At 35.4% G+C, this 14,645-nt stretch overlaps 1 protein-coding gene and 1 long non-coding RNA gene across 3 annotated transcripts; both read right to left on the bottom strand.

The window, feature by feature from the left end:
* Positions 1-683: 683 nt before the first annotated feature.
* Positions 684-1,923, bottom strand: LOC104601544 (uncharacterized). The gene is made up of 2 exons (XR_016079084.1): positions 1,221-1,923; positions 684-1,103 (listed from the first exon to the last, which is right to left on the bottom strand). It is a non-coding gene; the product is annotated as an uncharacterized LOC104601544 (long non-coding RNA).
* Positions 1,924-5,535: 3,612 nt separating this feature from the next.
* Positions 5,536-12,941, bottom strand: LOC104601543 (TMV resistance protein N-like). Of its 2 annotated transcripts, XR_002022905.2 has the most exons (6): positions 12,319-12,941; positions 9,503-10,595; positions 8,042-8,317; positions 6,792-7,934; positions 6,056-6,694; positions 5,536-5,875 (listed from the first exon to the last, which is right to left on the bottom strand). XR_002022905.2 is itself a non-coding variant. In XM_019198498.2 (5 exons), exons 1-5 carry the CDS (start codon positions 12,843-12,845, stop codon positions 6,173-6,175), a joined length of 3,561 nt encoding a protein of 1,186 aa, XP_019054043.1. In that variant the 5' UTR covers positions 12,846-12,941; the 3' UTR covers positions 5,536-6,172. The 2 variants fall into 2 exon arrangements, 1 of the variants encoding a protein (XP_019054043.1); XM_019198498.2 differs by having other exon boundaries at positions 5,536-6,694.
* Between the last annotated feature and the right edge of the window lie 1,704 nt (positions 12,942-14,645).

Raw genomic sequence — 14,645 nt, 5'->3', positions numbered from 1 at the left:
AAATACCCACCCCTAATTGCAGGTTAAGGGGCATTTATGACTCAACAAACCAAATTGTGAATTCTTGTTTGAAATCAAACCAATACCACTAGTTTTTGAAAAAATCGTTAACTGAAGATAATTCGAAACCAATCAGTTACTTGGTTGATCAATTCGGTTTTTTACTGATTAGATACTTAGGTTTTTCAACTTTTTATATTTATAATATATGTTATAAATAAATATATAAATTCTATAAATACAGACAATATCTATAACTTATTATACATAATATATAATATATATAAATATATATGCCGGTTAGTTCAATAAACCAAGACCATACTGATACCATTGGTTTTTGAAAGACACCGAACCCAGTGAACTGGATTTTTTGGCTTGGTATCCTCATTTCGGTGTGATTTTTTGGTTTTATTGATGGATCACACAAAACCAAGTGCCTACATCTCCTAATTAATGTGTTTGGACTCACAGCAGCAATAGTCATTTCCGCTGCAGACAATGGGGATAAAAATGACCTTTCATCCCTAACCCCTCCCTGAGCGGCTGGGTTCTTCAATCAGAGATCCAAGTCCCCAAAATTTTTAAATAAAAAATGTTTTTAAATTGTAGATTTACATAAACTTGTCCGTTGGGTATCCTATCGGCTCAGAGAAGCCAGGTTAAAGGATGGAAAAATTGCCTTCCCTGAATAACAATTACTTTTCATTATACAAATGAATACATCAAATTTGTCGGTGTCAAACTTGCAATAAATCAGTACATTAAAATTTACAAAATGATATCGTAGGGAACCCATCCAATGGTGGACATTGATACCTTTAGACGGATGAATCTATGATTTAATTAGGGTTCCAGGTCAAATTCTCCCATTTTAGCTTGAATTTTCTTCAACATTACGAAAAATAGAAAGAAAAAGAAACTAAAATCCGTTCACACAATCAATTTCACCAAATAGAAACTAAAATCCATTCACGGATGAATCTGGAGCTCGTCGGATTGATTTTCTCGAATAGAAGGAACTAGTAACCAGCTCAATTGCGGGCTCCATGCCGTCATCCATTCCAAAATCAACGAGCTCCAGCTCTTAACAGTCAATATTGCTACACATCATCACGAAGGGATTTAATATAAGGCACAAGTATGCAAAATCCTTTCAGTTATGCACGTTGTGGATTTAGGAACCTAAGGCCAATCTCACATATGCAGGTTGAAATCACCTCATAATTATGAGTAACTACCCGTTTAATTTCTTCATCCAACATTTCTACGCCATTCTCAGGGTCAAAGAATCAAAGAAAATGGTGAAATTGAGTAATCAAAAAGAAATCCAAGAAAAATACGAGTTTGATTGAGCATTACCCATCGGCAACAGCATGTAGATCCTACCTAGGCAAAACAGAAACTTCAGTAAGAGCTTTCGTCCATCTCTACGCAGTGAATTCAAAGATTGCTTTCACCAAACTTTTGGAGTAAAGTCTTTGTAAAGGGAATCGATGAAGATCTAGCGGGTGGCCTTCACCTCCGATGGAAATACGACGAATCTCCGATAATGTTCTTCAACTCCGGAGGTGAAGACACCCGTAAGACCATCATCGATGCACATCGAGAAGAAGAGTAAGAGCACCACGCTGACGCCGATGGTTCTTATTGGACGGGGAAGAGAGGGTAGAAGAGAGTTGCGAGATATCGAGAGAGGTGGCTGTAGGCTTCTGTATCGGTGGGTTATTAGGGTTTGGTGAGTGTATTTTATTGGGAGAAGGAATTGATTCAATGGATATGACCTAGCACAAAGATAAGCAATCAAAGCTGTTGGATTGAAATCTTTGTATTGTAAGTCCCAAAGGATCGAATCTAACGGTTATAATTGATTTCCCTCTCGTGGAAAGGAACAGAGCGAGGTTCAATAAGGCAATAACTGGGTACGAGATCTGAAGCGAAAAAACCAAAAAAGTCTATAAATTTCTTTTTTTTTTTTTGAATTTTTTAAGTTTTTCAATTCATGTTATTTTTGAAACTACCAAATTAGAAATACTATTTTCTAAAATTTTCTTCTCTCACACATTCCAATAAATAAATAATCTCTAATTTAATAGAGAATTAAATTATCTCTAATTTAATAGAGATAATTTAGTAGAGAATTTCTAAATTATCTCCAATTTTTTTCTAAATTATCTCTAATTTAATAGAGAATTTCTCTCCTAAATTATCTTTAATTCTTATTTATTTTTTCCCCCACTTTTTATCTACATCTATCAAAAGAAAGTTTGAATTAAAAAATTTAAGAATTATTTAAATATTCTAACAAAATTATATAATAACTTTAAAATATTTATTAAAAATACAAAAATAATTATAATATATTTAATAATATTAATATTACTAATAATTATATATCTTTACAAAATTCATAATGAAATTATGTGCAAACAATAAAATTATGATTTTCTGAATTATTCAATCTAAATGTTATTCAAATAATAAAAAACTAACATTAAAATGAAACATTATTTAAATATTTTAATAACTAAATATCTTAAATAACAAAATATTAAAATTAATACTTTAAATATTTATTGAATAACTTTCAATTATAATAAATAGATTAAGATTTTAAATATTTAGTTAAATAACTAAATATTTAACATAACTAGATTTTAAATAGTTAAAATAACAAAATTATGTATTAATAGTACTGTAATTTTATGGGTTATTAAATTCAACAAGTGATTAATATTTTAAAATTTAATAATGAAATTATGTATAAATCTATTTTTGTTTTCTATTTAATAGAAAATTTTCAATAATTATTGGAGTTTAAACTACTGTTACTTAGCTTTTTAAATTTAATTTATTGTGCATTTTTGCTATAACTTTTAATAATTATTGGAGACTAAATTATTTTTCATGGGTTAGGTTGGGGAGTTGGTCACTCAGATTATATTGGTTTGGGTCAATTTAAGTTTCATCAGCTAGTTCAAAAGATTTAAACTTAAAAAAAAAATTAAAAATTAAGTTTATGATATAAAATATTTTAGCCTAAGAAATATTGGAATTTTCCCATTTTTCCCATATTAAAAAACTATTTTTAATATATATATATATATATGGTCGGGTCATTTGATTTTAATCAATTTACAAATGGCCAAAAAAAAACTAATCCAATCCAATCAAGTTGGGAAATTGTTGAATCAAAGTCGACTGAAAATAGTAGAAATTGGATTGGTCAGTTTCATTAGTTTGATTAGGAATGGCAATGGGGGGTGGGGTGGGGATGAAGACATATATTAGTGGGGATCTCATGGGGTGGGGATCAAGGTCCCCCTGGGGCAGGGAATGTTCTCCCCATCCCCACCAACAAGGATGAAAGTTTCCTCATCTTCATCCCCACGAGGAAAAATCGTACTCATCCCTGTCCCTTTAGGGTAGATCCCCATGGGGATTGGGGAAATGAGGAAAATTGCCATCCCTAAGTTTGATAAGCATCCATATTTAAAATTAATTATTGTTATCTTTATATTGTAAAAAATTATTAAAAATAGTGTATAAAATAAAAATGATTATTAATTATTTATAAAACAATTGTATACTTTTACATGTTTCTATTGTTTATCTTTAATTTAACAAATTTCATGCATCACATAGGTCCCCGCTAGTAAATAACTAACTGGGTATGAGATCGGATCTCATCTGATCCCCCATCTCTCACGGTGAGATGTGTGGTGTCAAATTATGAGATTATGCTGCAATGTGTTGGATTTTATCTAGAGCGCGGAATAGTAGATCCACATTCAATATACATGTACATGTTCATATCTCCTCCCAACAAAACGAACTCTGATGAGTCCAATAGATCGTGCTCACATTGCCCTCACAACGAATCGGCTTTGGTCAAGGCAATGCCCGTTCAAGCAGCCTTTACAACCTTGCATTGAGAATAATGTACTATATTTCTTGAGGAGATATTCCCAATGCAAGGTTGAAAAAGGCGGTTGGAATGGTGTGGATACAGGCTTGCCCTGACAGAAACCGATCTCCCTCACAACCATTTGCATTTGTGGATTGGGATATCACCCAATAAACACAAGTATGGAGATATTTTCAATACATGATTGAAAGTAGCTATGAGTATGGTGTAGTCACGGTCTTATGAGGAGAGAATCCGATCCCCAACAAAACACATCCCAATACCCTCTCAATATGATCTAACATCGCATATCTTACCATGAGATTGGACTCGTGTAATGAGATTTGCATTGTCATATAATGTTGGAATATGTGCTGTTGGTAGGAGATCCATCTCTACAAAGGACTTTGACCATGATATGGGAAAACCTATGCTGTCGGAAATACATGATACGGGAAGGATTGAAACTCTTAGTGGACATTCTACAATTTGAATGTTTTTGCTTTCATTTGTTTTTGGAATCAACACATCAGCAAAAAAATAAAAACATGTTCTTGAATTCTGTTTTTAACTTTTTGCTTTTAAAGGAAAAACCAAGTTAGTTTTGTTTTAAAAAACAATACATATTTTTGAAACCAACAAAATATTGGTTTTTAAAAAAAAACAAAATTTCTAGTATAGAAATTATATGATTTATAGAACATAATGTTGAATAATCAAATGAAAACCTGGTTTTAAAACCAGATTCAAGAACATATTTTTGGTTTCAGTAGAGAAAACAAAAAACACATACACAAGTTGATTTTGATTTGTTTTCTGAACCAGCAACAAGGAAAACAATTCATGTTGTAGAACACCCCCTTAATGATCCCCCATCAAGCTTCTCATCGATCAACTTTGCATTACTTGATCTTTTATCAAGGTTGGATTTTCGTTTGAGCTACTTGATCTTCCATCAAGTTTCTTATTGATCAAGTTCCAATTCTGAGGACCATATTAAGTGATTAGCTCTGAGCTTGGCATTCTCAACTGGTCTCTAATAGCCTCTAACACAAAGCTTAAGTTATTGCCCAATTCTCATGATTCTTCCCTATAACAAAGTTCTCACCTAATCACCTTCTTCCTCACCCTAGGTGTTTTGATTCCCCAAAACCCATTAGTGCCACCCTCACTTCCATTCACATGCCTACTCTCCAAGGGCTAGAAGCCCACTCTTTATTTTGCAGCTTTAATGGAGAGTTCAAAACCTGAAAAGCCATGGCAGTACTCTTCCCCTCGCTAGTGGAGCCTTCAATTCTCAGTGGGAGAGAAGGTGGAAGAGGTACAAAGAGAAAATTCACCCTTTGTTAGTTTACTGTTGCTTATTTGATGAACTGGATAGTCCTAGTTGCACTGAACCATAGGGTTGGATTATTCCTACTTTGAATAAGCATTTTCAGAAATTTACCCTTACCATAACCATTAACAAGGACGGTGCAAGAGTGTTGGAAGTTGAAAGGACAGAGTAACTCTTTGCTGCAAATGAAAGTTCAAGGACCTGAGTATCACTACCCCTAAAGTACCGCGTTGTATAGTTGATCGATGATCAATAAAATCTCAATGGTGTTATGAATTTGTAGAAAAGGACAGAAAAATAAAAGGATCTTCATTATAAATAAACAGGTAATACCACATATTAAGAGGTGAATAAGCACAAACTTGCCATCCTGCATTCTCCCTTAGAAGAGGTAAAACAGTGGTAGGTCAGTGATTTTCATTAGTGGAAAAATGAGGTACACAATATGAGAAAACTTGTCATTCAACAGCCACGTTGTTTGTGACCACCATTTTTGAGTCTCCTTAACAAAAATGTTCTTCCTTGAATAACTCTTAACAAGCTTGTTGTGAAATAATGTGCAAGATCCAGGAGTTCTGCAACTATCTGCATCCTTTATGTTGCAAAAACATTTGCCTGTAATTTTCTAGATTCTAGTAAAACAAGAACCATTAAGCAACTCACTCAGTAGGGGTAAGTAAATTAAATAGGATAAGAAGTAAATTAGGAATTTTATAGGATTTCTTACTGCCAACTTTTAGCTTCATGGGCTGAAATATAAATGGAGAGATAAACTGTATTTCAGTTATGATTTTTGAAGAAAAGAAATTTACCTTTATACTTAATAATTCACCATCAGAGTAAGGCATCAGTCATCCTGCTTTCATGGTCTATAAGGCCCTTGTTAGAAAGACTACTGCTCGATCCTACCTCATTGATAATACAGACTTTCAATCTTTTATTCTTGTATCAATTACTGTATATTTGTCTTCATTAATGATGTGATTAGAATCCTTCACATCAGGCTCATATATTAGATGGATCCCACACTTCTTCACTTTTGGTTCTTGTACAGTTCTTACTGAAACCTCCCTTTGATCACAGTCATTCTCACAATATATAGAAATCTCTACTTGATCCCCACCTTCAAGACAATCCATAATCTCAAAATATGGTATATGACTCACCCAAAGATGAGGCTGACATGTCATTCGACCTTCATGGGATTTTGGATTCAACCTCCACTTAAGATTTTTTGTTTTATTAATGATGTGAACATGAAAAACATAGCGGAGAAAATTGATATCCTCATCTGTGGCATAAACAGCAGAGATAATCAATGATTGGATCTTAATATCTAAAACAGGTGGAAAACAAATAGATATAGAGGATCCCATTCTTTGACTATTGAACCAGTCTGGAATGTCACCACCAGGAAAAAAGATGTCAAGCTTTCTACTTTCATGAAATCCCTGTTCCATGAAAACAATGATGATATTTAACAATAACACAAGAATATATATATAGATAGATAGATAGATAGATGGATAGATAGAGAGAGAGAGGGACCTGGAAAAAAGTCATCTTGAAAGTATTTGTTAGATTGTTGCATCTATCCATATGAATGCAACGTATGGAATCCAACCTCTCCAGACCCTGAATTTCAATTAGCATATTGCAATCATTAAGAAACAAGATGGACAAGTTTTTCAGGTTTGAAAGGTTTGGCAACCTTTCCATTGATGTGCAACCATCTGCATACAGGGCCTCCAAGTTTGATGGTAGCTCCGGGAGTGAATTAAGCCTTGTGCAATTCTCTAACCGAAGGATTTGTAGCTGTGAAAGGAGATTGATGTTCGATGGTAGTCTACAAAAATTGCTCCTGCATAAGCTTAATTCTTGTAATGAGGTTAAACTCCCAATATTTGACATTTTTTCCAGAGATGTACAACCATCTGCCTTCAAGCACTTCAGACTCGAGGGAAGATCAGGGATTGATTTAAGCCTGGTGCAGTTCTCCAATCGAAGGATTTTGAGCTGAGAAATACAATTGATACTGGATGGAAGGCTACATAAATTGCTTTTGCATAGATTCAACTCTTTCAACGAGGATAATTTTCCAAGATTTGGTAATATTTCCATTGCTGTGCAACCCTCTGCGTTTAATCCCTTTAAGCTTGATGGAAGCTCTGGAAGTGACTTTAGCTTTGTGCAGTTTTCCAACTTAAGGAACTGGAGCTGAGGGAGACAAATGATGGTAGTTGGTAAGCTACAAAAATTAGTGTAGCTTAGATTCAACTCTTGTAATGATGATAGGCCCCCAAGTCCATTTGGAATTGCACTTTCTGACACATTTCTATGCAAGAAGCATAAATCTGAGAAAAAATCCCTTATTCTTGTTGATTTCCAACAACAAAAGAATGAAATCCATGATTTAGATGGCAGATTTTTAAGATTAGAGCAGCCAGAAAGAATAAGATTTTCAAGGGAATTCAAATTATAAATGTTTCTTGGAAGTTTCCTGAGATTGCTGCAGCCTTTTAGATTCAGGAAAACAAGTCTTCCAAGATCTCCAATCGAATGGTGCAGCTCAACCAAACTTGTACAACCTTCAAAGATCAATCCCTCAAGATTGGTGAGTCTTGAGAAGTTTGGAGTTTCGGTTAGGTATTTGCAGTAACTAAGATCAAGGACTCTCAAATCCTTAAGCAACTGCAAGTAATAAAAATAAGAAAAAAATTAAGAGATTACTTCCATAAAATACATTGATGCAAAGAATACTAAAACATCGATAAGAAAGTATAAATACTAAAACAAACCTTATTTTCCTTCCAAACTTGTGTGATGTTGCTATGTTGCAAGTCAAGAGCAAGAAGGTTCTCTATATGAAAATCAGTTGGTATACATTCTAAAGGGAATCCATGCCAACAAAGCCATCTTAACTCCCTTGAAAAATTTCCATAGCTCCCTCTTAGGTGTACATTATTAAGTTGCAGCAGTCTTAGTTTAGGCATCTTTGCAAATGCTTCAGTACTCAAATACAAGTCATTTGATGTAGGCAAGTTAAGAATAAGTCCTTCAATCGCTTCTGTTCCCTGATAATAAAGAAAAATGAATAAGAAAAGCAGACATGCAGGAAATACTTGTATAAATAATGAAAAACAAAACTACTAGCAAAGCAGTGCCTAGAAATTGGAGAAATTGGTTTGTATTGTTAAATATTACTTTACGTCTTTCATCTGGATGAAGGTGTATTTTCATTCTTTATTGCTCTTCTTTCTACATGATCCACCTAACATGTCTTTTTAGAAATCAGTCAATTTATCAGAAAATATATAAATGAATAAGAACAGTCATTCTTTCATCTTGTGAAGAGTGCAAAAGACTGGATCTTAGGCTGTAAATCCATAAAATAGTTTGAGTCTCATATATCATCATGTGCATGCATTTAGAGGATCTTAACCCATCCTTCCATGGAAACTTACATGAATGGGACCAAAATTATCTTATCATTATCTTGACTGTCACTTTACTATATAAATTTGGATAGTGGATAAGAAATTTCATTACAACTCTTAAAGAACCCAGATGTCTGGGACCAACATTTGGTAATGGACTTTTTATTACAAATCTTAAAGTATTCTGGAAAAATGGTGACCAAAGTTTATCAGGTAATGGATCTTAGCGTGTGTACTCTTGTAAGTGGGACCCCACCAAGGGTTGCTTCCTGATACCCTTGAACACTTAGCAGATTATGATGGTCCCAGGCTCCCAGCCAACAAAAGAAAGGCACTATACCCCCACACCTGAGACACGTCATAGAAGGATTGAGGAAGAGAAAACACAAGAAATCAATCACCATCCTGTAGACCATTTTTTCCTTATAATTGTAGAATTTCAACATGAGTGAAGTCCTATAAGATCATGTAGAATTGACTTGCAAATTCCATTCAATTGTAACAAACCATTAAAACATCCATAATTAAATGCATTACTGTATCTATAACAACAACCTTGAAAGTGCTTTTTCATGTCTCATGATTGAACCACCAGGCATCATGCTGGAGCAGTCACCAGAGTTTATCTGATCACTTGTTTTCTAGGTGAGCCATCTAACAAACAGATGTAGGTGAATGAAGAACAATTAATGTGGAATCTTAGAAGCCCAAAAAGACCCGATGAACTGGTGATTATTCCACTAGCTACCTAGTAAAATCCAGACAAAACAGCTCTTCATAATGTAATAGAGAACTTGGCATTACTAACTCTTACATTCTTACCATGTTTCCTGTCAGCACATCGTAGACATCTTTATGAAACCACAATCTGCTGCGTTTTCCTGAATCCTTGAAAGATTCCTCGCAGACAATTTCCTTTGCCATGTCTCGAAGCAGATCATGCATCACCAACTCATTCCTCTCGTTGATGGTTATGAGAGACCTCTGTACCAGATCACTGATTCCAATTTTAGAAAAGAATCCACAACTTTCCCATATTCCAATGGCATAATCCTTGTCCATTCCAACAAAGAAGCATGCAATGTCAAGAAATATGTCTCTTTCCTTATCATCAAGATCACCAAGACTTGTTCTTAGTCTTCGATAAATTTGATCACAAGGAATTCTTATTAGTTCCTCCACCGTGTTCTTCCATTCAGGCATGTTTCTCCTTCCACACAGAAAAGAACCCTGAACTTCAAGAGCTAGTGGAAGACCTCCAACATGACCTGCTATATGCTTTGAGATGTCCAAATAATCTTCAGTAGGATGGTTTTTTCTAAAGGCATGCCGACTTAAGAGTTGAACAGATTCCTTATCATCCAATTCTTTCAGTTTATATATCTCATCCACTTCAAGCTGATGTAATAAATGCTCATTTCTAGTTGTTATAATGATTCTACTTCCCAAACCAAACCAATTGCTCTTTCCAGCCAATGAATTTAATTGGATTTGTTGATCTACATCATCGAGAACGACAATAACTCTTTTCGTACTCAGCCTTTTTTTGATCACATTGATTCCTATATTAACATCACTTATCCCTAGATTTTCTTTCTTAAGGATATCAGAAAGAAGCTTTTCTTGTAAAGACACTAGACCATTAGGTTGTTCTGAGACTTCTCTAACATTTCCAAGAAAGCTGCTACCATCAAATTTGTGAAAGATTAGGTTATATGTGGCTTTGGCAATAGTTGTCTTGCCTATTCCGCCCATGCCTGATATGCCTACAATACGAACATCATCTGACCAGATATCTAATAATGAGTACATTTCTCGTACACGAAAGTCTATTCCAATTGGGTATTTGGCAACATTGAAATTCAATTTAGTCAAAACCTCTTCAACAATTACTTGAATAAACTTGGATTCACACCTGCAAATTAAGAGCCAAATAAAATAAAAAAGTACACAAACTAAATGAGTTAAACATCCATTAAGATAGAAGTAATCACATGCCAGAAAGAAAAATACAAAAGTTGAAGATCCAGAAAGGTATAAACTAACTGCAGGATCAAATATAACCAAGTACAATCCAAAGAAAAGGATCAAGCCAGAATTGAAGCACTTCACAGTAAAGTACATTCTGGCAGATGTACTATCCAAACAAAGGGTAAATAGGAATCAATATTTTGGATAAGGTTAGGAACAGAAATGTAAAATAAACACTGGGTTAAGTGGTAATTGCCAGACTAAATTGGGGCTGCTCGGCAGCTTGTACAATGTACATAAGCCATTTCTTATTATATTCAATAAAGTTATCAGTTAACTTGGTGTAACGGTAAAATCTTGGGCTGGCAAGCATGAGAAAAACAGGTTTCATTCTGACTGTAAAAATAAAAAATGCCAAAGGTCAGGTTAAAGCTGCTGTTATTCAAAGTTGAGATGATGCAAGAGCTAGAAATCCAAAACTGGAATTTTCTGAATTTTTATGTATTTTGCCATTTTAGACAAAAGGGTATTTTGGTCATTTTACAGGATTTTGGGATCCGGTCTAGTTGTCCTTTTGAGTAGAAAGGAATGAAATTGTCTGATTTATTCGAGCTCGGCTTCCATCAATGCATGCCTGTTCGAACAGCCTTTACAGCCTTGCATTAGGAATATCTCCCTACTTATGTGCTTTATTTCATGGGGAGATATTCCCAATGCAAGGCTGTAAGAGGATGTTAGATTGGTTTGAGCACGGGCTTGCACTGACCGAAGCCAAACTCGATTTATTCAGTCATAGTTTAGTTGTGCTTAAAATTTCAGTCATTGCATAAGCAGTTTAGGCTTTTGGGATCCAGTCTAGTTGTCCATTTTTTTTTTCTTTGGGGGGTGGGGGGTGGGGGGAATGGGGAGTATATAGGAATGAAGTTGTCTGGTTTTTTTAGTTATAGTTTAGTTGTTCTTAAAATTTCGGCCATTGCATAAGCAGTTCAGGAGCTAGACTTTTATTCCAGCCAAAGTATTATCATCATTGAATCTAGATTTAAAGACTAAAAACCGATCTTGATGATACAAATTAAGATCATCGTGATCAAAGAAAAGTGAAGAGTAATCAAGTTCAGCACCATCAAGGAGAGATTGGTTAGAAGCAGAAACATTTCAGCTGACAGTCAATGAGGTACTGGTCTTAAACCTTTCAGTTGATACGTGTCTCTCCACAGGAAACGCTGGTCAATCAGTTCGGTGCGATCTTTTTTTATAAAAAGGTGGGAAAGACTTACAAGGAAAACTGTTTTTTTTTTTTTATATTAAAAATCTGATTTTCGTTTGGACTTCCCTTTTTCACTGTAAAGATCGGAATTACTCAACACTCATGCTCTGCCTTGAATTGGCATGTCCTATATCACAGACTGTTAAATGCATCCAGTCACGTCACTATACCACTATCTCTTATTGAATCCCAGTAGAAAATTGGCTTAAATTTTGACAGACTAAAGATTAAATAGAAAAAATAAAAAGTGTCGAAGAAAGATTGTTGAAGAATAACCACCAGCACTTTCAAAATTTATTCATTCAACTTATACGGAGAAATAAAATAAACCTATAACCTTGAATTTTAAGAAGACGGAAATTTTAGCAAGAAATGTAGAAGGGGCTCGAATGAGTAATACCCAGTAGCAACATTTCGTAAGTCCCATCCAGGCAAATTAGCAGATTCCGTGAGAGCTTCCCTCCAATTCTGCATCTTCTCCACCATCTCCGCCTCCTTGAAACGCTCCTCATGTGCAGCAAATGCTTCTGCAAAACTCCCACTCTGGTTCCGGACAACCAGGCGATCGACTTCATAGAAAACAGGCATAACCAACTGCCCCATGGTTTTCCTGCACTCCATGATTTTCAAGAGCTCATCGAGGCACCATCTTGAAGAAGCGTAGTTTCTCGAGATAACGACGATCGAAGTTTTAGATTCTGCGATTGCTTTCAGCAATTCTGAGGATATCTCTTCTCCCCTTCTCAGTTCGTTATCGTCCTTGAAGGCGAGGACCCCTTTTTCAATCAAAGCAGAGTGAAGTGGATTGATGAAGTTTTTGCGGGTGTCTTCACCCCTGAAACTCAAGAAGACCTCGTAATTCCACGGAGGAGAGAAAGAAGAGGAAGAAGATGATTCTCGGACGCGAATTCTCCTGCGGAAAGCCATGAGAACAGAGGAAAAAAAAGAACAGAACAGACGAAGAGAGGGACAGACGGTGGACTCTAGTGGGAAACCAACACAGTTTTTGTGTTTTGACCTGAAACCGTTGGCCTCTTCCTCTCTTCTTTGTGTTTTTTTATTGGACTAACGCTTGGACGAACGCCCGGGTCAGACCGTATGAACCTGACCACTCCGTACAATATGAACCCAATTTACCAACCGTCACAGTAAGGGTGCAACTTGCGCGGGCCCAGGCCAAATCGTTTTTAATACAAAATTTTATAAGAAGTCAAGACTTTTTTATTTTTTAGGTCGGGCTTAGGCCTATTTTTTAAGTATTTTGAATCCAGTTCAACTATACACATTTATACATATATACGTGTATATATATATGTTAATTTTGTATATATATGCATATTTATATATATATTTTACCTGTACCTAAATTTAATCTGAGTGCATCAAATTACACTGCAGATTGAAAAATCGGGCTTGACCTTGGGTTTGGTTCAGACTCAGGCCTTAAACCCAAATTTTAAGATCAGGCCCAGATCGATTATAAACTTAGCACAACCCGCCCAACTTGCACCCCTACATCATAGGCCGGCCCAACAGAATGATTTGAGGAGAGTCACGAGATTAGCCCGTCCCAAAGACACCGAAGACTAATAATGCAATCAGATCCAATTCATACCAAGATACAAATTTGATCCATTATACACAGATTTGTTTAATGTACTCCTTATTTGGAATTCACATTATAAAAAATTTCTCCCTCTCTTCTTTTTAACAAAGGTAAAATACAAAAACTTCTCCTAAATTTTCTGATAATCATAAAAACCTCCCTTGTGTTTTCACTTTAACAAAACCTCTCCTGTATTTTTTAGAAAACATGCAACTACTTCCCTTCCTCACTAGAAAAGCTGATTTATTGTGCTTGTTTTTAAATGCCTATTTTGTCCTTATGCCTAGATTTATTAAAATATCCTTTAAAACACTGTATATTTTTTCTTGAGAACCAAGGGCCAGAGTCGTTGGTCTTCTCTCATGTAAAAGACAAAAATGTCCTTAATTGTTGATTAATTTTTCGAAACATGCCCCTCCTCATCAATCGGGTAAGTATGAGTAGCCTACAAGCTAGAAGCATTCGAGTACCTTATGTCCAGTTTTCCCACAGTGAGAGCACGTCTTCTCATCTTTGTTCTGAGATTTGGTTCTATTTCTAGTTTGTATAGCAAATCCTACAGCCTTTGCTCGTTCTTCACGTGCTTGAGCCACCGTTTTGTGCCGTTCTTCTTGCACAATTATTGCATGTATTCGGTTCAAGAAAAGAAATGGTTCTGTACTCAAAATATTTGATCTAATAGTGCCATAAAATGCACTGTTAAGACCTATGAGGAATTAATGAATTTTTTCCTTTTCCCACTCCAGCACTAGCTCGGTCGCCACTTCACACTTGCATCCACCACATGTGCATTGTAGGTTCTTCACATACCTCCAATTTGGCCCTCCATTCGATTTCATTGACGTGAAGCACAGTCATAATTTGGCGTCGCAAGACCTCCAATCGGAATTTGACACCATCTCCGATCTCATGGGCTTCAACTTCAGCGACAAAGATGATTCTTCTTCTTCTAACGGACGTATGCTAATGGACGTTGTAGTCGTTAGAATATGCCATCTATTAGAGAAATGGCAAAGCTAGTTTCTGAAGCTTGGTGTCAAGGTTTGGTGAAACATTTGTCATTATGAGATTTATAAGGTTGATGGTTGCTTGAAAAGTAGAAAAGATGCTTGAAGCATAGA

The sequence above is a fragment of the Nelumbo nucifera genome, chromosome 8 (genome assembly GCF_055504915.1).
Source record: "Nelumbo nucifera cultivar China Antique chromosome 8, China Antique-T2T, whole genome shotgun sequence".
In the NCBI taxonomy this organism is placed as follows: domain Eukaryota; kingdom Viridiplantae; phylum Streptophyta; class Magnoliopsida; order Proteales; family Nelumbonaceae; genus Nelumbo; species Nelumbo nucifera.
This window is presented reverse-complemented; position numbering and strand designations above follow the sequence as displayed.

Coding starts and splice junctions, on each gene's coding strand:
- LOC104601543 (XM_019198498.2), bottom strand. CDS start 12,845: ATGGCTTTCCGCAGGAGAATTCGCGTCCGAGAATCATCTTCTTCCTCT. Junction 10,596..12,318: donor TTACGAAATGTTGCTACTGG/GTATTACTCATT, acceptor CTTAATTTGCAG/GTGTGAATCCAAGTTTATTC. Junction 7,935..8,041: donor AAGTTTGGAAGGAAAATAAG/GTTTGTTTTAGT, acceptor TATTACTTGCAG/TTGCTTAAGGATTTGAGAGT.